General features: G+C 57.1%; 1 protein-coding gene and 1 non-coding gene across 4 annotated transcripts; one reads left to right on the top strand and one right to left on the bottom strand.

The window, feature by feature from the left end:
- Positions 1-382: 382 nt before the first annotated feature.
- LOC116495524 lies at positions 383-469 on the bottom strand. The gene has a single exon (XR_004253950.1). It is a non-coding gene; the product is annotated as a small nucleolar RNA SNORD60 (small nucleolar RNA).
- Positions 470-952: 483 nt separating this feature from the next.
- On the top strand, positions 953-25,367 carry TRAF7 (TNF receptor associated factor 7). Of its 3 annotated transcripts, none has more exons than XM_032197909.1 (21): positions 953-1,038; positions 6,570-6,687; positions 6,928-6,985; positions 8,080-8,171; positions 11,703-11,819; positions 12,803-12,895; positions 14,617-14,650; positions 15,876-16,059; positions 16,779-16,913; positions 17,266-17,483; positions 17,743-17,816; positions 18,861-18,909; positions 19,401-19,528; positions 20,618-20,700; positions 21,201-21,240; positions 21,634-21,750; positions 22,816-22,938; positions 23,577-23,696; positions 23,885-24,016; positions 24,267-24,386; positions 24,622-25,367. In XM_032197909.1, the coding sequence occupies exons 2-21, from the start codon at positions 6,607-6,609 to the stop codon at positions 24,634-24,636; spliced, it is 2,013 nt and encodes a 670-aa protein (XP_032053800.1). In that variant the 5' UTR covers positions 953-1,038; positions 6,570-6,606; the 3' UTR covers positions 24,637-25,367. The 3 variants fall into 3 exon arrangements, with proteins under 3 accessions (XP_032053800.1, XP_032053801.1, XP_032053802.1); XM_032197910.1 differs by lacking the exon at positions 953-1,038 and adding an exon at positions 3,695-3,791; XM_032197911.1 differs by lacking the exons at positions 953-1,038; positions 6,570-6,687; positions 6,928-6,985; positions 8,080-8,171 and adding an exon at positions 11,194-11,386.
- Positions 25,368-25,598: the final 231 nt, after the last annotated feature.

Here is a 25,598-nt window from a genome sequence, read left to right as displayed (position 1 = left end):
TCAGTTTCACTGTTTGATACAGCAACCCCAGACGAGTTTTTTAGCCGTACTCGGGTGCATCCCTTGCTGTACTCACAGCCTGATGCCTACGTTACGCCTGGGGTCACGGCTACACGCAGCCCACCAGGCCATTACCCCAGCCCCTGTTCCACTTGCCCCAAGCACCTCGTGGTCCCGCACAGCTTCCCGAGTCGTCTCAGGAGCAGCAGGCCATCACACACGTGTGCACCTCACCGCCCGGAGCTCCACGGCGCCCACCAGGCCCTCGTGCCTCCCTTCTCGGTCCGCCGTTGCGATGCGGGTCCCGCCGGCCCTGCGGAGAGAAGGCAGCGCGGTGAGAGCAGCCCGCCGCGCCCCGCATAGCCCGGCCCGCCGCTCCCTCGAGCCTCAGCCGCGATGCATCAGCAGGGGCCGCGGCCACCCGCCGCCCTCAGACGAGGTGTCAGAAAAGGTCGGATCATCCCCGGCTCGCCAGGGCCCAGCCCCAACCCCAGCCCCGTGTGGCGCTCCCGGCCCCGCCGCTCCCCTCCCCGCCCCGCCCGCCGCTCACCTACCTGCCCGCCGGAAAGGCCCAACTCCGCCCCCGCCGAGCCTTTTATAACCACCTCCCTGCCGCTATTGGCCAGGCTGCCCGTGGGTTCAGCCAATCGGCACCAGTTGGGGTGATCGCCCTCACCCATCTACCAGCGCTGATTGGCTGCCGCTCCTCCTCTCCTCAGTGGCGCGGTGCGAGCCGAGGCGCGGTTCGGCGCCGCGCGATTGGCTCCCGGCGGAGCCCGAGCGAAGCCAGTAGCAACAGCGCTTGTAACACCTCCTGAGCGCGGAAGCGCCAATCCGCTCTATGCCGCGCGGGCCGCTGGGATTTGTAGTCCGGGCGTTTGGGAGGCGCGGCGAGGAAGCGGGGCGAAGCTGGGAGCGCGGGACTACAAACCCCGAAGTGCACCGGGGGGAGCGGCGCTTCCGGCCCGGGCGGCAGCGGGGCCAGGCCCGGGGCCGCGATGTGCCGGGGCCCGGCGGGGCAGCTCCGGCCGCTGCCAGGTACGGACCGGGAGGGGGCGGGGAGGGGAGGGGGGGCAGGGCCGGGCCTGGGGGGGCAGCAGCGGGCGGTGGGGGGGCCGGGGGGGGCTCCAGGATCGGGGTCTGGGGGTTCCCGGGGGTCGCACGGGGGCTGTAGGGGCCGGGCCCTGCGCTGCTGCCCCCACGGGTGCGGGGTGGGGAGGCCCGGGGTGAGGCCAGGCACAGCACGAACCCCTCAGCTCCCGTTGTGGCTTCACGGGGCCCTTAGGGCTGGGGAGGGCCCGCGAGGTTACCCCGTGCTGCCACCCCCCCCTCCCCGCTGGGCTCTGTCCCCGGGCACCGCGTCCAAGCTGCCCCTCGGCACCCCCAGGGCCTGTGGCAGCGCCCCCCGGGCTGTGCGAGCCCCCCCGGTGCCTGGCTCAGCGCATCGGGATCGCTCCCAGCTGAAGAGGTGAAGCTGCCATCAGGAGGGGCAGCTCTGTGGGGAGTGAGGTTCGGTGTCGCCAAGCAGTGGTAAAATTTCACCAAGCCCAAGCCAAACCCGAGGCAGCAGGGTGTTCGGTCAGGGAGTGAACCTGAGCTGCGGGGAGGGGGGGCTGCGTGCCCCGGGGCGGCGCTCACGCAGTGTGACCGTGTGTGTGCCTGCTCTGCCCCACGGGGAGCTGCTGTGGGCGCTTTCCGTGGCAGCTCCGTGCTAATGGTTTTTCCCCGGGGCGCCTCCGGTGCTGCTTTGCGGGCTGCTGGATGTGCAGCATTATGAACAGCTCGGGAACTGGCTAAGGAAGGTGAGAAACTCCGATTCCCTGAGAAGTGGGAGGTGGCTGAGCCGTCCCTGCGGATTCCTCGGGTCCCGGGCACAGAGCTGTGTGCAGCAGGAGGTGCTTTGCTCCTAACGCGGCAGGGATTGGCCGTGCGGGGCTTTTCCAGCTGGCTGGCCAAGTCCCCCCTGCTCTGCGTGCCTTTCTGCTTACCTCACTGCGAGCCGCAGGCACACAGCCGAAGGGACGATTTGGCCGGGGGAAGCTGCCCGAAGCTGCGGGGCTCGCGGCCCTGCCGCCCCCTGCCCCTGCGGGCAGCCTGCGGTGAGTGCTGCGGGAGGGCAGGGCCCTGCTGGTGAGCCCGGGCTGCTTCCCTCGGGGCAGCAGTGGGGGAACCGAGCTGTTCTCACAGCCCTGCTTAGATCAGAGTGGGGGCAGCAGGTACCTGAGGTCCAGCGCGGGGTTAGAAGCGGTGCCTGCAGCTGGCTGGGGCTGCCCCGTGCTCCTGTTGTGGTCCTGAGTGTCCCGAGGCTGTGTGACAGGGACCCCAGCAAGTGCTCCCTGAGGTTGTCCCCGGTGGTGTCAGACAGGTGAAACCCTCAGGATTCACGGAGGGAGAGCTCCTGGTGTGATGGTGGGGAGCTGCGGGGCGCTGGAGGGTGCTTCTGGCTGAAACTGGGCGGTGGCTGTGCTGTGGTGGAAGGGGCAACATCCGCTGATTTCGTCAGCAATCAAGAATTCGGTGCTTATCTGTCTGGGATCTGACATCGCTAATTTAATGATACTTTGCCCGGCTCACCTGGTAGCTGTGAGGCACTGCAGTTTCTGTCCCTTACAGCAGGTGCCAGCTCTTTGGGTTGGGCTCTTCTGCTTGTTCTCAGTCAGAAACTGTACAAAAAAAAAAAAAAAAAGGCCCATGAGACTGAGATTGGATGGAATCTTTTATTTGTAAAGAAGCTGGTGAGTTTCAGATGGATCCCCGAAGTGGTCTGGTTGCACCCAGAGGGCAAACGAGAGCACGGCGTGAAGTGTCAAAGCCCTGGAAGGTGTCTGGGGAGAGCAGGGGAAGGAAATGATGCGTGTTCTTCTGCCCCGTGTCCTACCAGTCTGACTGGGTGCTCGTGTCATCGTCACGATGCTCTGTAACTGCCGGTGCTGAGCTGCACAAGCACTTGGGAAATGGATGCGATTTCCTCCAGAGGCACTGAGCAGGAGGCTGCAGGGCCTGTCCTGTAGCAGAGCTGGTGTTTGAGCTCGGGAACCCTGCCTCCTTTGTGCCTCCTGGTGCTGAACAAGGCGGAAGGAGCCTGCCCAAAGTGACCTGATGTCCCCTGCCACCTGCCCTGAGGAGCCCTGCACCTGCAGGAGCTGCTGAGGTGCCCGAGGAAGCGGGTGTAATCCCTGAGCGGGGCTGTCGGGGCAGCTCAGCTCATCTGGGGTAGGAATATTCCCCCGGTGATGTGGCAGCACTGTAGGGGACGTGTAACCCTCGTGGCTCTGCCTGCGGCGTGGTAAGAGGAACAGAAACTTGTCAGTGTCCGTCCCGTGGAGCCGGGGAGCTCAGCGCAGAGCGGGATGGCTCCGGGCCTGCCCTTACACCCAGCCAGCCCAGCGGCCCCAGAGAGCCTCGGTGACCCCAGGGAGGGAAAAAGGAGAAGGAAGGAAGCAGACGCAGGGCACGGAGCTGAGCAATGTTGCGTAAGGCCGGGCTGTTTGCAGGTTTCTCAGCAGTCGCCTTGCAGCGGGGCGTTGCGCCCGGCAGCCACTCCCCGGGGTGCTGTGTTTTCCCTGAGAGCACCCAGCGCCCTGCCACCACCTCCCCAGGGGCACGGAGCCCAGCGCTGCCGCTGTGCCCGCGACAACAAGGTTCCCCCGTCAGGAGCTGGCTCCAGAACCGGGACGAGGCAGCCGACGTGGCGTTTATGGAGGACACGAGCTCTGCCAGCCCTACGTCTCCCCGCGAAGCCGTGGCCGTGTCCCTGAGGTTGGCTGTGAGGAGCTGCTGGGAGCAGCCAGGTGAGCGGGTGCTCGGGGCGATGCCCTGCAGCCGGGGGTGCCAGCAGCAGCCCCACAGGCACCTTCCTTTATCAGGGCCCCGGGATCAGCACTGCTGCCCCCACCGTTCCCCTCCCTGCTCCGAGGGGTGCTGCTGGGCTTGGAGGCAGCCAGCAGGGAGCTGCCTCGTGCTGCCTCTCCTGGCTTCTGCAGTGGGGGAAAAAAAAAAAAGAGTGCTGCTTTCCCCAGCTGTCTGCAACCAGCGGTGGTTGGGTTTTTCCTTCCCTGCCCTAAACGAGGAGTTTCGAGGCTTTTCTCCTCGCTGAGCCTCCGAAGCCCGAGCTGGTTGCTGTGTGTGGAAACGCTGAAAGCCGGCCCGGCCCTGCCTTGCATCTGGTTACCATCAGCCGCGTGGTTGGGTGAGCAGTGGGTTCCCACAGCTTCCTTTTTCCAGGGGAGATTTTTTTTCCCCTCGCTTTTTATGGTCAAAAGCGGCGCGGTTGCGCTAAAAAAAAACAAACAAACAAGCAAACTCCAGGCGAGGAGAGCCCGGACCACAGCCTCTGCAGCCCGGATCAGTGTAAATCCAAGGGTCACCCTGTGGAGTCCCGGGCTGGAAGGTGGGAGCGCTCCCGGCACCCCTGACCTGCTGCCACCGGCTGCTCAGGGGATTCCCGGAGCCCGCTGGTGTTCGGTCATCGAGGAAAGGCTTTGCAGACCGGAGGATCCCGTGGCTTCCAGGAACTCGGTTATTCCTTCTAGGTCACAGAGCACACCCCTTCCGTAAGGAGGCAGCTGGGAACTCGCCGTGTGGTTGTTGGCATCGCCTCTGCTCCGGTCCCAGAGGGCCGGGGTGCAGGGACGCAGCAGGGATTTTTGCTAATGCTGTAGGAAGCTGGTGTTAACTGCACGACCATCTCTGCTGCCTCCTTTTAGCTTTGCTGCCAGTTGGTAAAAGCCTTTCTCAGCCCCTCGAGGTGTGAAGGCATCCTCAGGGAGGTGCCTGCTCTGCTGCGGTGGTTCCTGCCGAGATTTGGGCTGAAATCAGATATTCCTGTGGTGGCTGGGGTTCTGCAGACCGGCTGCTGTCCCGCTGGAGATTTTTCCCATTGCTCGCATTCCTCTGGTTTCTGCTCAGAGCAGACACGAGCAGCTCCCCGCTGCTGGCAGGTAGGTTGCTCTGCCACGCTGCAGGGCTCGGGACGTGATTACGAGCAAGGAGGGGGAAGTCCCCATGCCCCCTGCCTTGCTTTGGGTTTATCCAAGCTCTGTTGAGGTCGGCTCCTGCAGCCATTCCCTGGGCTTTGGGGCAGGGTGCGTGTGCAGCTACTGGGGAGGCAACTCGGGGGTAACTCTTGGGACCCCTGGGACAGCAGGGGGCTGCTGGCAAGTCCTAACCCCTGGGGATTTCGGGCTCCTCGCCCTCGGGTAGGAGAAGGCCGACAGCCCCCACAGCTTCCCGGTTGTTCTCCCACCAACTTCCCAGGCCCTTTGCTGGCAGCGGCTCCTGTCCCGCGGGGAGGGATTTGGGTTGTTTTAGTCAGCTGGTTTTGGCCAGCCTGCTCTCGCTGCAGATGTCTGTTCAGCCCTTGGACTCTGCTGCTGGCAGGAGAGCAAGGAGATTTAACCGTACCTTGGGCAGAAGGGAGCTTGTGGTCGGGATTTCTCCCTGAGCAGCTTACTCCTGGAGCGCCTGCGCAGGCTGGGACGGGCTGCAAGTGCCAGCAGTCCCTTCCTGCTGCCAGGGCGCCCGGGAGGAGAGCTCTGTGCCATGCCCAGCCTCTCTGCTGTGATGGAAACTTCTGTCCAGGCCAGAGGCATCTCCATACGACGGCAGAGAGGCTCAGCTCCTTCCTGGGGGAGCAGCCTTGGTACCCGGCTCCCGAGGAGGCTGTTTGGGAGCATCCTGTGGGACCCAGCCAGCAGCGGGGCTCTGTGCCCTCAGCCAGCAGCAGGTTCCAGCAGAGGTTAAAGAAAGCCAGTCGCAGTGTTTCCGCAGGGTATTGTGCAATACTTTGCAAATTTGAGCCCATCTGAAGCCCTGTGTAAACAACCGAGGAAGAGAAGTGAGGAGCGAGCCCCTCGGCTGGCTTCTGAGGGGAGGTTCCTGGGCTTGGCCGATGACCCAGACCTTGCTGGCTGCTTCTGGGCACAGACTGTGAGTGGGATCTGAGAACAGAAATGTGCTAATTTAGTGAGTTTTCTTCCTGAGGCAGCGGGATAAAGGTTTCACCGGGACAGCCTCGCATCCTTTCTGCCTTCCACGCGTGCACAGCTCCCTCGGCGCGCTGTGGGGTCAGGTTTGTGTCTGTGGCTTTAGCCCAAATCTGCCCGTCGTGGTGTGCTCTGCTCTGGGCCTGCTGTGTCTGGCAGAGGCAGCTCCCTGTCGGGATCCTGCTGCTGATCCCAGTGGGGTGTGGGGCAGCAGCAGAGGAGGTGCTCAGACCTACACTCAAACCAAGAGGGAGAGAGGACCAGGTATGGAGACCGTGTAGGGCTGCTCTCTGCTGGGGCTGGGATTGTGTCTGCAGTTGGAGCAGTTGTGCACTTCTAGATTACGGGTATTCCAGTGTTCAGGTGACTAAGAAATCATTTTAAAAGACACTGATTCTTTGAAAATTCCTCACAGTGCTCAGGAGTGATTTGAAAGGGGCTGACTTTGACCTTGCTGCTTGCTTCTGAAAATCCAGGGTTATGTGAATTTAGGTACATGCTTCGACTTAATGCTACCAAAGAGCGTTCTCTGAGCCCAGAGATACATGCAGGGATCCTAACTCTCCTTCTGTCTGTCTTCCACAGAGCAAACTTCCCATGACTAACACGTGCTGGTTGGATTATGAGCTCAAACAAGAACGCTCGCTACAATCGTTTCTCCAGTGGCACAACAAACATCACTACTTCTGAAAACACTAACGGGGTAAGCCTCGCTCTTAGCAGGGGCCGGGCTAGGGGCACTTCTCGTGTTTTCCTCCCTCCTTTTGAGGAAAGGAAGATGGCTGTTGAGGATTTGGTACTTTCTCCCCTTTAAAGGTATCCACAGATAAAACTTGGGAATATTTACGCTATATTTGTGTATATCCACAACTCAGGAGAGGTAGCAGGTCTTCAGGCTGTGCTGCACTGACACACACTGACCTTCCTTCTGTCCATATTTCAGACAAGAATGGAAACAACTTTTGGGCCGGCCTACTCTGCTGTGACAACCATCACAAAGGGTGAGCACGTTTCATGTGTGGAGCTTCTCCCCGGGGCAGTGCGTGTGAATCCTAGCAGACTTTTCCTGGTTGTTTCACAGATCATGAAGCTGTTGGGAGAGTCACAAAGTGTTCCTTACAGACAGGTGCCGAGGTGCTGCTTTTAGTAGTCTGCAGCCCCAGTGTTATTTAATCACGGCATCAGATCCCCAGACACGATGGAACAAGCATCCACGGGAATTTTCTCCTGTTACACAGGCTTTACAGTACCACTGGGAAGCCCTTGATGAAGTTAGGGTGGTACAACAGGGTCTGATACAGAGTTTAGTCCCAAATGTTCGCTCTCAGCCTGCCCGTGAGTCACTCTGGACACTTTGGTAAAACCCCCATGGCCGTTTTTAGCTCAGACAGGAGGGGGTGCGAGTGTACCTGCTCAATCAAATCCTTGTGCTTTGTTCTTCAAAGCCCAGCAGCTGAGGAGTCTGAGCTCTGACACATGGCGTGAATGCAGGAAGAGATCTGGTTTCACTTGGGAATAAAAATATCCGTACTTTAGTAAAGATAAGAAACTGTGGCACTTGACACTGATTCAGATAAGGAAATGAGCTATTTGCTGGGGGGAGGTGATTGGATTATGTTTGTACAGGGCTCTGGGATCTGGATGGTTTTGGACTCCTAAATATATACATTTAAAACTTGATGAACTTCCGTAATACTACCTTTCTCCAACCATCCCCAGTTTAATATAGCACGTGTCCTTTGTGCTCCGAGAAATAGCCAGAGCTCCCTTAATCTAAGCAGTTTCTGATGGGTGACTGAGATACGTGTGAGTGTAAGGTTTCCTTTTAATAGTGTTCTTAACCTCTGGACCTGGACCTGGCAGAATGTTATCTGTGCTCTTTGCTGGGCAAGCTACCTTTGAAAGATTGCATGCTTTTCAGCAAGCTATCGGAGATCAGGATTATCCTGGCTGCACTGAGGTGTCCAGGTCAGGAACTGGAGTAGGGGAATCCCTTCTCTGTGCCTTTTCCAAGGAACGCTTAGAGTTACAGATACCTGTAGCTTGGGAATGTCACCATGGAGCCTAATTGATTTTTTTTTAATTTGCATTAAAGCTGACGGGACCAATACTTTCAAGCAGCATCGTCGGACCCCATCCTCCTCCAGCACGCTCACCTACTCCCCGCGAGATGAGGACGATGGCATGGTAGGTGTTGCCAGGCCCCCCCTGGTGAATGGCTTAGCTGCTTGTATCTCACATGAGAGACATCTGGTGCTCCTCTGGGCATCTCCACCTCCCTCCTCGCTCCCATGAGCTGTGTAGTATCAGCTGCAGGTGCCTGCACTGGAGGCAGGAGCAGCCTCTGCGTTTCCTGGCTGCTCCCATGGCTGGAGCAGCGGGGATCAGAGGCTGCTTCTGGCCTGGGGCATTAGGCTGGCACTGCTTGGAAATGGTGCGTGGTTACCAGGAGCTACACAACCCCCAGACCTACCTGTGGGGATGCACCCACCTCCTGGTGTGAGCGGGGTGCTCTGACTCCCCTGGATGCAGGAGAACACAGAGCTGTTGGCAGCGAGGGCTGGGGCTGGGGCTGCTCAGCCTCCGTCAGAGCGTGCTGGACCTGCAGTTAGGACCAGAAAATATATTCCTCCTTCCACCTCCAGATGGGGCTTCTGACCAGAGGAGCAGGTTTGAAACCTGCAGAGTGGGATGCCCGGCCCTGGGGGCTGTGCCCAGCTCCTGCATTACATCAGCGGGGGCTGCTGCCACACAGCGTGCCCGTGGCTCGCAGACCCTCTGCAGAAAGGCACTGCCCAGTTTGGCCTCCAGTTTCCTCATTCACCTCACACAGTTCTCAGTAACTTCTTTTGGGGGGAATTTACTGATCCAACAGGCCTCGGGGTTAGCTGCTTAAAGAGAAATTAGATTGACAAAATCAATTAAATCAAGATCAGCAACAGCAAAGCAAACCTCAGTGGGCAGACAAATAGCACTGAGACCTGCATCTTCCCGTGCCCGCAGTGCTCCAGCCGTATCTCGTAGCCTCACGCTCCTGCTTGTGAGTTAAGCATGTGAGTAACAGACCCCTCGTGCTAGGGACTTGTAAACTTTGTCAGGTTAGGGGACCCAGCTTCAGAGCCAGGGAAAATGGATCACTGCTGCTGAATAAGTGAGGTGCTGGCAGGGACTGGGGTCGCAGCACCAGTGTGAAGCTGCAACGCTTCTCAAAATACACTGACACCAGATTGCAAAAAGGCTTCATTGTCAGCATCCTATAAAGTTCCTTCTGTTGCTCAGAGATCTTGCTGTGTTTTATGTGAGCATGTGTTTGTTTTTCAAAAAGTCCTTTGAACATTTGGCTCGTGTCCTTGGCGCACGCAGCTCTCCCTCGCATCGCTGACCCCGGGGTGCTGGACCGTGGTTCCAAGGAGCCCGTGGCTGTCAGCAGTGATCAGTGGGCTGCGTGCTGTGCTCCCTTCACCCTCTTCATGAGTTGTGCAGTTCTTAGAGTACAGATGAGGACTTGTCTGAAGGTGCAGGGGACATTAAACTCATCCATGTCTGATGGAGAAGCCCCCTGGCTCCTTTGGAAACCTGTGTTACAAACTGGGGTGCACGAAGATGAGGAGAAATTTCTCCTAGCACCTAGCCTCAGTCCTCTTGGACAGCATCAGCCCCTCTGCCCTGGAGTGCTAAAGATTGTTAGGCAAAAACAGCAAAAGGACTGACAAGAGGGTCAGGAAGCAACCTGCAGCTTGTGTTGCTAGCTGGCGATGAGCACCACAGCCCTGCTCTGCTCCAGACAAACTTTTGCTAACCCCTTCGTGAAGCTTTCTTTGCTTCATCAAGAATTAATCTGGGATTTCCCTTTCTGATCACCCAGTTTTCCCTCCTCCAGAAGCTGCCAAGGGTTTGTCAGCCATCACGGGGACAGCTGGAGAAGAGTCAGAGCCCTCCTGTGACCCCTCTCCCCACTTCTTTCTTTTTAAAGCTTCTGTTAATGAAACCAAGAGCCGAGCAGTGTTCTGCGTGCAAGGCGGAGATTATTGAGCATCTGCTGCCCCCCCTGCAAGCAGTGCCACGTGCTCCCAGCCCTGCTATGCCTGTGGGGAACAGGAACGAGGATTGTGCTACAGCCTTCACCCAGGGGCTGCTTTTGTAGCTGGTGTGATGGGAGGGGACTCGTTCAGGACTGAGTTAGCCCAGCTACAAGCCAGTCGCCTTCCATCAGATGATGTTTGAGCTCTGCGTGCCCTGTGCTGGCCTGGGGACCCCAGGGGCTGCTGCTGCCTGCAGAGCCCTCCTGTGCTGCCCTGCTCCCTGCCTCACCTCCGCACCGGGAGCTGTGCACAGTCACTCTCCTTATTTTAATAACTTCTGTTACTAGTGGAGGGAAATAATAAAATTAATGGATGCCCATAAAATTGATTTACCTCATAACTGTTCCTCCTCAAGGTTTACATATTTGACCAATAAACATGCCTTCTTTAAGAAAAAGAGCTTTATGCTTTGGCTGCTAAGCAGATGCAGCCTTTCTGAGCTCCTAGGGTCCCAGGATCATAGAAATTATGAAGCTTGGCAGTGTGGAGAGCCAGCAGGATCCTGCTCTGCTCCTCTCCTGCAGCCCAACGGGGGCTGTTCCCACCCTGCAGCATGGTCTGGCTCTGGGGAGGTGGTCTCTGAAGCTCACATCTTGTATTGCTGAGTTTCCTGCCTGCTCCGCTGGCCTCCTTCATTGTGTTTGCCTGCCCCTGGGTCTGCTGTTGCACGCTTTCTCCCCGGGTGAGCACGCAGAATGCAGCTCGGGAGGTTCAGACTGAGCAGGAGGAAATGGCTTTGTGCTCACACGGCAGCGCAGGGCAGCAGCCCGGGGTGCTGGCATCTCCTGCACGGAGCTCTCCCGGTCCCAGGTAGGCAGCGCCAGGGCTGAGGGACCCCAGGGGCAGGGAGAGCCCCTCTTGGAGCAGCAGCAGGGCCGCTGGAAGGAGCTCGGGAGGCGGCAGTGGAGTCGGAGCCACTGGGTCTCCAGTTAAGCTTTGGTGCTGGGTTGCGTCCTGGCTGGTTGATGCCGCGCCGTTTGGGGTGCGCTACCGGCCGCTATTCCACGGCAGCCTTCCCTCAAAGCCCACCCCAAGGCTGCCGTAGCTGTGGGATTTTGCTTGATTGGTGCAGGCAGCGTCCACTTAGCTCTCCCCTCCCGAGCAGGAAGCGGCGAAGCCAGCCTGTTGCTGAATTGAATAGAAGGAAGTCTCCGCACTTACGCAAAGAAATTTGGCAGAAGCTAGATAGCGAGCGAAACAACAAGTGCTGCTGCAGAGATTAGAGAAACTGCAGAAGATGGGAGCTGTCTCGGGGGGAGGTTTGCAGAGCTTTCGGTGAAGGATTAATCCTGCCAAGCCTCTGCTTCGCGGGTGGGCGCAGTAAGTAGCAAACCAATGCACCTTTGAGAAAATTCTGTGCCTGGGATGCAGATGTCGGCTCGTGTTGGCCAGTTGGAGCTGGCTGGTGCCCGTCCTGTCCCTGGGGGTGCTGTGGCATCCCCAGGGGTGGCAGGCAGCAGCCAGGCACCAGGCACGCTGCTCCCCGGGGCCCTTCCTGCAGCTCGGCAGAGGGGCTGAACAAATGGAGCAGTCGAGTGTCGTGGAGGGGGGGCTGGACCCGAAGTCTCCGTGCATGGGGTTCTGGAGCTGGGGGGGATTATCTGCAGTAACGAGGTTTGGGTTTTGTCTTTTGAAGCCTCCGATCAGCACCCCGCGGCGCTCTGACTCCGCTATCTCCGTCCGCTCGCTGCACTCCGAGTCCAACATGTCCTTGCGCTCGACGTTCTCACTCCATGAGGAAGAGGAGGAGCCAGTAGGTATTGGGGATTGTCTGGAGGAGCAGCGTGAGGAAGTTCACTGTCAAAAGAGTAGCTCAGCAGACCTGTGAGTGCATGGAGCTAGAGCAGACAGGTTTTCATGTGGACTGGGAACTAAGTCTGGCAGTCAGGACCGTTGGTTATAATTGTGCTCTCACCACTGACTTCTGCAAGTTACTTTGCTTCCTTGTGTGCCATTTCCCCATACGTAAAGAGGGGACACTGGTGGCCTCACTCTGCTTCTCAGAAAAAACTCTAAGGCTTTGCAAAGTCGTGTGTGATTCCCCAGCTCTGCTACAGAGCAGCAGGGGGCTGTAAATCTCCAGGCTGGTGGTCTGGCCCTGGGCAGCGAGGCTAACACATTCCCCACTGATTCACAGCCCCCATCCTGCATTTAGGGCAGTGTGGCACCCCACTGATTTGATTGTAAGCCCCCAGGAGGGTGCAAGGAATCATCCACAAGTGACCCTTGCAGGGGGAGGCTACCTTTAAGCCACGCTCAGCTTGTGGATGCATAAAAGGTCAGGAGGCGTTTTGCCACAGATCTAGGGTAAAAATGTGTGATTTGTGTTTGGGAAGCCAGGGGGTCGTGTTTGCAGCTCTGAGAGCAGCGCAGGCTGAAGAGGCAGACGGGACTGCAGTGGCTGGCCTGAAATGCTCTGAAACGTGAGGCTCTGCCCTGCTGTGGGGTGAGGAGCTGTGCCTCTCGGAGCTGTGCCTCTCGGAGGTGCCATGCCCAGAGCCCGCACACCAGCAGGCTTAGGGGGTAAACAAAACAAAATGAGCCCATTTTGGTACATGCAATGTTATTTCTGTATCATAAGGGAATGAAAGAGCCCTTCCGTCAGGACGTTTCAAAAATACAAAAGGACAAGATGTTTTAAAATGGATACTGAACTCCAGGCTTACTACCAGGGACACTTACACTTGCCTTTGTATTAACTCTTGTGCTCTCTGCCCCGCTCCCTCTTCTCTCCAGGAGCCACTGGTGTTTGCTGAACAGCCGTCCGTGAAGCTGTGCTGCCAGCTGTGCTGTAGTGTGTTTAAGGATCCAGTCATCACAACCTGTGGGGTAAGGCGGCTCTCCTCCAAATCACGAGCTTGGGTCCCACGGATGCCCTGTGTGACCTCCAGCCGAGCCCTGCCTGATGGTCCCCAGAGGCTGCCAGCTTGAAACAAAGAAGAGGCAGTGCCTGGCTGGGGGAAATAGTCCACGGTGGGAGCAAAGATGCTGATGGACGTGTGGCAGGCAGGTTTCCCCACAGGGTGGCTCTGAACCAGTCTGCAGCAGGGTGTGAGGGCACCACAGTTAGCCAGAGAAGCCTGAGGCTTGCTCACAACTCTGCTGCTTTTCCCAGTAGAGGAGGGCCGTTCGCCTCCCAGTCCTGGCCAAACTCAGGGTCCCTGGTGGGCTTGAGTGAGGTCAAAACTCCTTGTTCCCTGTCCCGCAGGGCTCTGCAGAGTGCTGCTGCCTTTTGGCACCCCAGAAGCTGCTGCTTTTCAGTTGTTCATATATAAGACAATGGCTTGCAGCTTCATTTAGTTAATGCTTGCAAAGGGATTTGACATCCGCTAATGAAAGGCACAGAGTATTATGAATATTCTTCTATATTCCATTTTATTGGGAATTTAATAGAAACCGTATATTATTCCTGCTTCTGTGCTACATGTGAAGAGAGATGGCTTTGTGACGAGATCACTAATGCTCCTGACATGCTTCAGAGTGCTCGGATGGAGCTCTAACAACAAGAGCAGAGGGCGGGATTGTTTATTGCAGGGGGGGTGCTATCCCCAAAGGTGCTGGAGGCTGGTGCAGTTCCCCTGCATCATTCCAGCGAGCAGCTCTTCATGGAGACACTGAGATTTACTGGTTAATATGGAAAAAAAAAAAGAGTCTCCTGCAGGAAGCAGGCTGGCTTCATTTGCAGCCCTGGTTTGGCAGCTCTGGAGAGAGCACCCTGCAGCTGTGCAGGGCAGGAAAAGGCCGCGTGAGCAGGGCTGCAGATAACAGCTCTGAAGGGCGACTTGCAGTGCTGCTGCCAGGGGAATGTGGCTGAGGAGGGCCCAGGGGACCCAAGGGTGAGCTCGGGACCAGTGAGATGCTGCAGCCTTTGTGCCTTGCTTTATATTCGTTAGCATGTCAGATTGAATTTGCCACTTTATCAGGTTAAACTGTTGCTGTACATTTCTGCTGGAAGCGCAGAGAGCTACTTCAAGTGGCAATATTTACAGTGTGTTTAATGGGTTTACAAACCAGCTGTCCCATGCACCTGGCAGCAGGACAGCTTCACCAACAGAGCTACAGAAGAGTGCATGCAGTGAACCGACTGGCCAGAACAGGGAGAGGCTGGTGTTCTTCTCCTTGGAGGCTTCTCAGGAAAATGAGAGGAGTAACACGGGCTAAAGTGGAGGGTGAAGTAGAGAAACTGTGTGTGGACTTGAAGGGTAGGAGTTGCAGCATGGCAGAACATCTCCCTGGCTTTAGCTTGCACCATGATTGTGGCCTGATCCTGAACAGGGCAGGGTCCTCAAAGCACCAAACCACGTGCTTGGTACCTCTCAGGCACAGGACCTGTGTTGGAGTCTCAGCTGCCTGCAAGCTGCCCCCTCTAGGCTGGTTTTTGCCCTCCGCTGCAGACCCAAGAGTGCCCCGAGCTATAAACCAGGCAGAACAGCTGCTGAGGCCCTTGTGCCACAGGCTGTGGTATCTCCATCCTTCCCCATCGTTAGCCACAGGGGGTAATTTATCTTCCATTGTTTACGCTGACACTGCTGTTCCCTTTGTCTCCACAGCACACGTTTTGTAGAAGATGTGCCTTAACATCTGGTGAGTACACAACTGTTCTCCTGTGATGCAGCCAAAATGCTGCCATTTTCTGGTTTGTTTGCTCTCACTTAAAAAGAAACCTGCAGAAAGAAGGGCTTAAAGCAAGCTGTCAGTCTCAGGCTACCACTGCAGCAGCGAGGCACTGGGCTGGGGGCTGTGCAGCCCTGAGCTCCCATGGTATGCGCTGCAGGATGGGCACCAGGGGGCTGGGCTGGCCCTTGGGCACAGGATGTTCTCAAATCCAGGAACAGGCCATGGATAATCCCAGGATAATGTGCATCTCGCCCAGCCTTGACCCATTGATTTCAGAGTGAAAGCTTTCTGTGGCTGCCTGTCCAGGGAACAAGGGGCTGTGTTTGGCCGAGGCCCAGCAGAGCCCTCCTCCCCCAGCCCATTAGTGGCAGCTCCCCGTCCCCACAAGCAGCGGCTCACGGGGCTTTTTGGGCTCCCCCAGCTCTTCCAGGAGCCTGGTGGAGCCCAAGTGCCTGGCTGCCAGCCTGCCCCAAGCAGCTCCCGCTTGGTTTGGGCTCTGTGCTGCGAGTACAGCGCTTGGCACAAGCCCCTGCCCCTCTTGGAAAGCCGCTCAGCACAAAGCCGGGCCGTTCACGTTGCCAGAACAACAAGCCCTGAGGAAGCTCCCCGAGGAGCCCAGCAAAACAGTAGCTCTTTCTGCCTTGAGATGTTCATCTTCCACCTGTCAGGGGTCCCTCTGCCTTGCATGCCAACTTCTCTGTCGCTGCGCTGTCCTACATCTATCCCAACCAACAGATTTGTAGCAAAAGGCTCTGCAATTGCAGTCCTGCGTTGCTCCTGCCCTCAGAGCTTGTTTTCACTGCTAGCAGTGGTGCTGAGCCCCGGGTTTGGGTGGGAGACTGGGTTATGTGTGGGCACCAGCAGCTCTGGGGACACTGTCTGTGAATAATCTCGCACTTCAGCAAGCACGAGGCAGTCTGACTCAGCATGGTGCTCCTGCACTGGCAGCTAGCTCAAGTTATCAGGGATGGACATCAACTGTAAGTGCTCACCGAGCTCCAAGGCAAAGCAGAGCCAATGGTTTGCAGATGTTCTGTGAATATTATGGCTCCATGGCTGCTGTCACCAACCTGGGAGTTGGCTGGCTTGGCCAGAGAAGGCAAAAGAATAAAATCTCCACACGGAGACTCTTCGAAACGCTCCCGCTGTGTCCCAGCCCTTGCTGACTCTCTTTTTCTTCCCCACCTTTTAGAGAAGTGCCCCGTGGACAACGCCAAACTGACTGTGGTGGTCAACAACATCGCCGTGGCTGAGCAGATCGGGGAGCTCTTCATTCACTGCAAGTATGGCTGCCGGCCCGCAGCCAGCAGCAAGCCCGCTGCCTTCGAGGTGGATCCCCGTGGGTGTCCGTTTACAATTAAGCTGAGTGCCAGGAAGTAAGTGGCTTGTCACCAGCACGCAGCCTCCCCGCGGGGAACGGGCTCTGCCCCCAGCACTTGTTGTATCCGAGCTGCCCGGCAGCTCCTAGGGACAGGGCAGCTCCCATCCCAGACCTGCTGGGGTGTGTGTGGTGTGGGACTGGGCAGGGTGACTCGAGGGGACAATTTTTTCCACTGCATCTCAGTCTTAGCGTGGGGGCAGATGGGCTGGTCTCAGGGAAAGTGACTGTTCTCTGCTCACGGCTTGCCTGATGGTCTCAGCATCAGGGCAGGGGGCACAGCGTGAAAGCAGCCACCTCACACCCTGGGGGAAACACTGGGACTGTGCTCAAGCAAGGACTTTGGGATTCGTTTTGTAAAAGGAGCTAGCATGGTTGTATCCTTGGAACGAGCCTTCTGAAATGCACTTCCCTTCCCATCCTCAGTGTATTGACTCTCTTCCCTATCACCTGGCCATTATCTGCTGCTGCTAGCTGTCGGGAGCCTCAGCCCATCGGCTGCAAGAGCAGCTGCTCCCTGCATAAAGGCGGCCTATTGCTCTCAACTTGCTAGCCAGATGAGAATTTAAGGCTGGCATCACAGCGTTAGGCCAGGAGGCTTTGATCACCTGACAGTGTCACAGGCCTGGTTAGCTCCTTTCCTGATGATCTGCGGGGTTTCCGTTCATTTTTCGCTTGTTGCTGATTTTCCTTCCTTTTGCTTTTCTCCGTGGGCAGAGACCATGAAAGCAGCTGTGATTACAGGCCCGTTCGCTGCCCCAACAACCCCAGCTGCCCGCCTCTCCTGAAAATGAACCTGGAGGCACATCTGAAAGAGTGCGAGCACATAAAGTGTCCCCACTCCAAGTACGGGTAAGGAGCTGGTGCTTTCAGTGGGAAGCAGCTGCAGTTTTTTCCACTGGTTTTGATGGCTCTAAGATGGGGCTCATGGTGACACCATCTTCTGTCTCTTGCCCAAAATCTGCTGCTCCTTGCAGCTGCCTAGACAGATAGTTTGGGGACAGAGCCCTGGCCAGAAGAATTGGAACCTCCTGGCCTCTCTGTCACCCTGCAGTCACCTGCACCCAGCAGGGTGGTGAGCCACAGTGCCACTGCTCCTGGAAGGAGGAGCAGAGCAGCTGGGGACCCACGGAGCTGGGGCCAGCTGAGCAGCTCTCTCCCACTGGGAGCACTGCTGCAGCCAGTGCCTGCCTTCCCCCTGTAGGTGCACATTCATAGGAAACCAAGACACTTACGAGACCCACTTGGAGACGTGCAAGTTTGAGGGTCTGAAGGAGTTCCTGCAGCAGACGGACGATCGCTTCCATGAGATGCAGGTGGCAATGGCCCAGAAGGACCAGGAGATTGCCTTCCTGCGCTCCATGCTGGGGAAGCTCTCGGAGAAGATTGACCAGCTGGAGAAGAACCTGGAGCTCAAGTTCGGTGAGTCTGCGAGTAGAACAGCCAGCAGTGCTGCTACGTTATACACGTTTCCTGCACGTCTTTGCCATGCCCAGCCCTGACTTGCTTCTAAAATCTGCCGGGTCTTCAGCATCTAAGCACAATTTGCATTAGAGCAGCAGACACCTGCCTGCTTTTCCCTCCTCGTTTGGAGGTTAGGCAGCCAGGGGTGTTCTCTGCCTGCTCCCCTGGATGCTGTAAGGGCCTCTGCAGTGACCGTGGGCCTCTCCATCTCTCGTAGATGTGCTGGACGAGAACCAGAGCAAGCTGAGCGAGGACCTGATGGAGTTCCGCAGGGATGCCTCCATGCTGAACGTGAGGATGGGGCTGGGCCCGGGGGTTGGCAGGGCTTGTGCTTAGTTAGCTGTGGGTTTGCTACTCGTTAAGCTTCTCCTGCAGTGGGGGAGGCTTTGGGGTTCCCTCCAGCTTGCTGGCTCTGCTCCCCCCAGGTTTGGTTTGTTTTTACTGGGGCTGGGGGTGGGTGAAGGTTTCCTCTAGGCTGAGTTAAAGGCGGCTCAGGGGGTGTGTTCTGGGTGCTGCATCGAGGCTGTTGTTTTAATTGGTTCTGCTGCCTTTTCTCAGCCTCTTGCTGCTCTTGAAATGTTTTAACAGAGGAAAGTACCCCTGCTGCAGAGAGAGCCCTCTGCTCCAAAGCCTGGGCACTCCTCTGCCTTTTACAGTAGCCAGGGACAGTACGTCCTCCTTGCCTGCAGAGAAAGCAGGCAGACAAGCAGATCCCTGCTAGCAAGCTGGGAGTGAGAGGTGTCTCATGATTTTGGACCTCATTCAAGCACTGATGTTGGTTAGACATTCTTCCCTAGCTCCAGCAGGCTGCATCCCACTGGTTGCACTGACTGGGAGGAGCTTGCCCTGGCTTACCTAAGCACACTGATGAAGTGGGTCCTCGTGGATGCAGCAGGGACTGGGCTATGAAGGAGGCTACAAAGAGACTTTGCAATTCTTCAGCAAAGTGGGCTTCAAAAGCCCAGCTGAACAAGCAGCCCTTGTAACCGATTTGATTATTTTTAGCAGTTTGGTGAATGGCAGGGGACGGACAGTATGCTCTGAGAGGTGTTTCTCTGCCCGCCTGAATACTGAAGAGTTGAGTGCAGGTCCGAGATGCTGACAGAACCCCGTGGTCTCTGGAGAGAGGTGACAGGGAGGGAGGCAGCCCTAGAGCAGGAGACCTCCACTCGGAGAATGAGTCAGCTGCTAAGGGAGGGCATGCACGGGAAGGCAAGATCTGTCCAAGGGCAGGAACAGTTTTAGCAGTGGCTGGGGACAATCTGAAAGCCATGCTCAGAGGGGCAAGCTGCTGGTGATAGCTCTGCAGCTCATGCAGCTGCTTCTGTTTTTCAGGATGAGCTCTCCCACATTAATGCTCGACTCAACATGGGCATCCTTGGATGTGAGTATGCACAGTTCTCATCCGCTCGGGCTGGTTTTGGGGTGATGGCAGCGAGCCTTTTTAGGCTAGGTCTCAGATACGAAAAGTACCATTTTATAAAAAGTACCAGATATAAAAAGTACCAGTTTTCTGCGGTGGAAGCAGTGAGTTGTTTGCAGGATCAACACCGCTGCAGGAGACTGGTGGGAGATTGTTTGCCAGAAGCACTGGCCAAGTGGGCACTAACTCAGTGCTGCGGGGTTCCTAGCTGCTGGAGATGTCCCTAGATCCAGCCTGGCAGTTACATGAGGGAGATGAGTCCTGGGGCTCAAAGCAAAGATAAATCAACGTGCTGGAAGGGTGGGACACGAGACTCTCTGGCCAGACTGCTGCAACAGCACGGGGTGCAAGGAGAGTGCCGGGCTGGTGCAGGGAGCCCTGTCCCCTCCAAACTGACCCCGACGTGGTGCAGCACCCTTCTCCCCCTCTAACCTGCCCTCTTCTTTCCCTAGCCTATGACCCTCAGCAGATCTTCAAGTGCAAGGGGACCTTCGTGGGACACCAGGGCCCTGTCTGGTGTTTGTGTGTTTACTCCATAGGAGATTTGCTCTTCAGTGGCTCTTCAGACAAAACCATTAAGGTAAGGGCCCTGCCTCCTGTTTTGTGTTCCAGGTGGGACAGAAGCTGAGTTCCAGTTCAGCCGGGAGGCTGAGAGGGGTGTTACTTCCCAAGGTTTCTCCTGAAACCTTAAATTAATCTTTGCAATTATAATTGGGCAAAATCTACTTTGGCTTTGCTGTGAGGAAATGTTACATGATAGGGAAATCGAGAGACAAATAGTGCTTTTTGTGAAACCCTGATGAGAATCTCGTTCTTGCTGCTTGTCTTTTTGCTTTATGTGGTGTCTAGTGCATCTGCACCTATTTCAGCTTCTGCTTTTATTTTCCATTGTTACAAAAAGTCATCTTAGAAAAAACGTTTTTCCCTGATAAAATGTGTCCTTTTTCCATTTTATGGCATGTTTGTTTTTCTTTGCCCTGTTTTCAGTAACTCAAACTGACAGCACTGCTCCAGTGCCACCTAAACAACAGTTCCCAGTGTCACCGCGTTGGCTGCTGGCTGAGCTGGGGAGCTGTGTCATGAGCCCTGCCAGCAGCAGGGCTGTGGTTCAGTTTTATTTTGAGGGAGAGCAAAGCCACATGGAAGAAAATGGACATTGCTGCATTTTAGTGAAAGAGAACAGCTTTCTGCCCTGTCCTGGCTGCTCTGGGCACCGCCCAGCCAAGTGAGCACCACGTTCCTGCCTTCACTCTGGAGAGGAAGCTGAACTCTGCCACCACAGGGTAGAATTACTCTGTGGTGGCAGAGCAGGCCGTGCTGTGCTGCTTGAGCCCCAGGGACAGGGTGTGAAATGCTAAAACAGGAGGCTGGGAGCTGCTGCTGTGGTTCAGTGTGGTGTTTTGGCCTGGGGCTCTGAAAGGCGGTGCTGGCGAGGGCTGGTGCGTGCTCCTCTTCAGTGCCTCTTGTTAACTTCAGCCTGACCCTTTGCAGTAAATTTCCTTTCCTAGACATGCTTATCTGTGCCTGGGAGCCAGGAACACAGGTGCCCAGATGACACCGTCTGTTTCCTCCTTTCCATGCTTTTGTGGCTTTGCTGACATCCTGCCCGGCTCCCCAGCTGCCGTGTGTGCAGGCGTGTGACCCGCTGCTGCCTTGTGTTTCCTGTTAGGTCTGGGATACCTGTACCACATACAAGTGCCAAAAGACCCTGGAGGGTCACGATGGAATTGTACTGGCTCTCTGCATCCAGGGGTGAGTGGAGAGGGACACGTGCCCTGCAGGAGAGGGTTGCGAGCACTGGGGGCTCCCGAGCATGTCCTTGCGGTTCCCACCCTAAGTCCTGCACGTGCCAGGGTTGTGCACGTGTTTCAGGGCGTGGGTGGTGGGGCGAGGAGGCCTGCAGGTTCACAAGGTCCCAGATCTCACCTTTAGGTGAACCTCTTCATAAATCTCGCATCTTGCCTCTTTGCTCTTTAAAAATTGACAAAGTGCCTATCTCCATGGCTTCCCCTGCTGTCCCGGCTTCCTTCCCTGCTCGCCCATGGGGTGCTGGGTTGCTGCTGGAAGAGAAAAACCAGCCTGGCCCCCCCACAAGCCCAGGCTCTGCTCCTGGGGCTGCTGCCTTGGGTCTTGGCCCAGTGAGGCTGTTGGACTGCAGCTCCTCGCCCAGCACGGTGCCTGGGAGCGAGCTGGGGCCCTGCACTGGCTCCTCTCCGTCACTGACCTCCTTTTGTTTTGTGGTGACATTTCAGGAACAAGCTGTACAGCGGCTCTGCTGACTGCACCATTATCGTGAGTATACCCAGGACCCCTGCCCTGCTGGGGGGTGGAGATGTGAGATTTACAGGCAGCCCCGGGCTCTTGTACAGCAGGAGCTTGCAGCCTTTTTCCTACGGAGCTCTTCGGCTGCCAGTGGTGTAGGATTGATGTCCCGTGTGTGCTTTATCTAGGGCCTTTAGCCAAGTTCCTTGTGGGTTGGGTTTAGGTGTTCCTGCTGCCTGGATGTCCTGCTCCCCTCCTGCCTGGGGAGCTCGGGGGGCTCTGGGCTGGGGCAGGGTGAGGCCAGTGGCTCCCCCAGGTGCCCTCTCCTGCCTGTTTTTTCCCAGCTCTGGAGGCAAAGAGGAAGGGCTGCAGCACAAGGGGCCTGCCCCTGCCCCTCACGGGCACTCTTCTTCTCCTTTGCAGGTCTGGGATATTCAGAACCTGCAGAAAGTGAACACGATCCGAGCACACGACAATCCTGTTTGCACTTTGGTCTCCTCGCACAACATGCTGTTCAGCGGCTCCCTCAAAGCCATCAAGGTAGAGCTCGGGGGTGGCTCCTCTTGATCCAGTTGGGGGCTGATGCTCCAAGCTGTCAGGTAGCAGTTTCCAAGCAGGAATAAGGTGGCATTTTGGTCTTTAAGCTGGTTGCTCCATTCTCCAGAGCAGCACAGGAAAGCCCAGCTACACGGAGCAGCCAGCACTGCAGAGGTTTAGCCTGTGCTTGGTGCTGGCCAGAGATGCTGGCTGAGAAAATGTTTGTTTTTTCCAACCCTGTCAACCTGAGGCTGCAGGTGGAGTTCCTTGGCAGTTCCTGAGTGTGTGCATCCTCGGGCCCCCAACAAACCAGCTCAGAGCATTGCAAATCGTGAGCTGGCTGCTGCTTCAGGCTGCCTGTTTTGAACCCCCCCCCCCTCCGAAGGATCTTGAATCTGCATTCTTTTCCTAAAACATGCAGAAATAAGGGAACAGCTTTGCAAGCTGCCCTTTAAAGCCTTGGCTAGATTCCCGTGGTTCTGCTTCCAGCTCCTGGTGAGACAGCTTCTGGGAGCGTCCATCTGTAGGAGAGCGCATGCTCTTTTCTTCAGCTGGGGCCCGGGGTGCTTCAGCTGTCTGCAGAGTGCGTGGGGCTGCGGTGACAGCACCGAGCAGCAGGAGAACGTGGGGCCTTTCCTTGTGGTCATCCTCAGCCACTTGCTGCCCGGTGAGCCGAGAGGTCAGCAGCACTGCTGGGAGCAGCAGCGTGAGCTCCGTCAGCCTCTGCGTGCTGAGGGCTTCAGCAGGAGCTGTGGGAATGGAGCCCTGCGTCCTGGGGACAGGCTGCGAGGGGAAGTCCAGAGCAGGTTTTTACTCTGGTTTTGGTTTAGGTTTTCCAAGCCCAAGGCTCTGTTAAGGAAAGGTCTCTGCCTGTGGTAACACAGGCTCCAAGCTAGTTCTCCCAGACCCTCGGGGAAGAGGCTTATTCTGCCTCATTACTGTGGGTTTTATCTGCCAGGCTGCGGGCGCAACTGATTCCCACGAGGCAGGAGAATCAGCACAGGGCTCCACTTGGTGAGCTCTCAGGGCCCTGTGCTGACTGACTGAGTGTGTTTGTGCTCTCCACAGGTCTGGGATATTGTGGGAACCGAGCTCAAGCTGAAGAAGGAACTGACAGGTCTCAATCACTGGGTGCGCGCGCTGGTGGCTTCTCAAAACTATCTCTACAGTGGATCGTACCAAACAATCAAGGTGAGCCTGGTGGCAGTCCTGAGCCGTCGGCTGTCCCTGATACACATCTGTGCTCTGCAGCCTGGGCTGCTTGGGCAGGACAACAGGCTCAGATGAGAGGGCACTGCTGCGGCATTGCTGGCACGTGGGGTTTTACTGTGCTGATCCCATCAGTGCAGGCACAAACGCGGGGCTCTGGCTGGTCCCCGTGTGTGCAGCTGCTCGGGGATGCTCGCGGAGATGAAACACGGCCTCGCAGCCACGGCGCCTCACGCTGCCCCTGCAGCTCCTGCAGTGCTATCTGTGCTGCCAGTCCTGCTGATAAGAGAAGGTCATTGCCTGGGTGCAGAGTTACCATCAATCTGCGTGTGGTTTCCGAAATGCTCTCGTCTGTCTTGGCTCAGGCTTTGATGAGTAGCTCACCTCTCAGCATCTGGGTGACACGAGAGAATCTGAAGGTTCCCTCCTCAGTTAATAAATCCCTATTAATTTGCCTGCATCAGTTTCTAGTGCTATCAGGGACTGGGTTGCGTGTGCACGTGTGTGCATAGTCACACACACAAGGCATGCGATCTCTGCAAGTTTTTCAGTCTTGATGTCCAAAGTTGGGCAGCTAAATAAGGCAGCAGGACTTTGCTCATCAGTGCTGGCTCTTTCAGATCTGGGACATCCGGAACTTGGAGTGCGTGCACGTGCTGCAGACGTCAGGAGGCAGCGTGTACTCCATCGCTGTGACAAACCACCACATTGTGTGTGGCACCTACGAGAACCTCATCCACGTAAGGGCTGCGGGGGTTTGATGCCTGTGGTGGCCTGGGGCTGGGGGAGATGGGCGAGGAGATGGGAGGCTGGTCAGACACAGCACATCCAGAGCATGGGTGCGCAGTACCTGTCCTGGAGGTGAGCACCACCAGAAGGTGGTGGCTGCAGCCCAGTGTGATCTGTGAGCCCTGCTCCCCTCCTGCAGGTCTGGGACATAGAGACAAAGGAACAAGTCCGCACGCTGACCGGCCACGTGGGCACGGTTTACGCCCTCGCTGTCATCTCTACGCCGGATCAAACCAAAGTCTTCAGTGCGTCGTATGACCGGTCCCTCAGGGTACGTGTCCGGGGCCGTGCAGCTGGGGCCGTGTGCTTGGCACTGCTGTTGGAGCACGGGCAGCACTGTGGGCGTGAGGGAGGGAGAGGGAGGACGGGGAATCCTCTTCCCTTCCCACCACATGGCCCCGCTTTTAATTTGCCATCTGGCCCAAACCCTGCGGCACTCGGCGTGCTCTTCCCTCCCGCTGCGAGGGTTGGGCCAGAGCCCTGTGCCCCGCGCTCGGCTCACGCCTCCTGTGTGCCCACAGGTGTGGAGCATGGACAACATGATCTGCACTCAGACACTGCTGCGGCACCAGGGCAGTGTCACTGCCCTCGCCGTCTCCAGGGGCCGCCTGTTCTCCGGCGCTGTGGACAGCACTGTAAAGGTTGGTTTCCTCCGGCTTCTGGGCTCTGCCAGTGCTAGAAGTAGGGTGTAAATTGAGGTAGGAGCTGGCTTCAGACAAACAAGGGGATGGTTCTCAGAGGGTGGGAGGTTTAACTCCTAGCAGAGGGTGTTACCGAGTCTCTCTTTGGGCTTTCAGCATCCACAAGATGATGAAGAGCAGCCCACAGAGCTGCTCAGAACGGTCACTGCCATGGGTTCCTCTTGTCTCTCCGCAGGTCTGGACGTGCTAGGAGAGCGCCGCACTAGTCCTGCACACTGAAAGACCAAAAACTCCCCTCCGTCGGCCTGCTGGGTGACTAACACCACTACGAACGACTGCTGCAGCTCCTCCCCGCACCGACCACTGCCTGCCGCTGCCCAGCAGCGCTCAGGACCTGCCCGTGGATGCTCCAGGTGTTCCCTCAGGTCTGCCGGGCACAGCTGGAAACGCCGAGGAACCCACTGGGGTGCTGGGGCCTCCCTCAGGGCAGCGTGCTCTCCTCCACCTGCCTCCCAGAGCTGGGGGGCAGCCTCTGGAGTGTGGGGCTGGCTGCTGGACCTCCCCAGCCTGCACCCCCCCAGGGGACGCAGCAGGGCCCTGGGCAGCGATGGCACCGAGCGGTGCGGGTGGTCACCGGCGGGGGCCACCGGTCCCTTTGTAAATGTAGGACTGAGCGTTAGGCCTCGCCCTGGGGTGGGTCCCCGACCCTTTTCTGTTTCTAGTATTTAATTTTACTGCCAAGATGTCAGGCTGATCCATCTGGAAAGAGGTGTTTCCTTGAGTAGCCAGGTACGATTTTTACGCCACAGCTAGTTCTCAAATCAAGTAACACAAGCCCATGGTTTCACCACCCTGTAATAATGGTCTCCACATTAAAGAGAAAAAAGCCTCCGTTGCATTTTTACTCACATTTTCTACTGTTTTTAAGATTGTAATATAGATTTGATTATTTCTTCATTGACAATAAAAGTGGAAAGAGTTCTTCCTGGCCAGCGTGAGTTATTGCAGGCGGGAGCACCCGTCCTGTCGCCACCCACCCCCATCCACCCAGGACCTGGCCCCCCACGGGTGGGCACCAAGGCTGGGAGACTTCCAGCCACAGCACACCCAGCTCCCCTCCCAGGCTGGCACCCAGCCCTGCCAGGGCAGGGGCACCCCAGGGTGGCCCAGGACCATGCAGCACACGCACCCAGCACACCAAGACCGTGCCAT

The sequence above is a fragment of the Aythya fuligula genome, chromosome 15 (genome assembly GCF_009819795.1).
Source record: "Aythya fuligula isolate bAytFul2 chromosome 15, bAytFul2.pri, whole genome shotgun sequence".
In the NCBI taxonomy this organism is placed as follows: domain Eukaryota; kingdom Metazoa; phylum Chordata; class Aves; order Anseriformes; family Anatidae; genus Aythya; species Aythya fuligula.
Note: the sequence above shows the minus strand (reverse complement) of the source record. Positions and strands in the feature narration are given on the sequence as shown.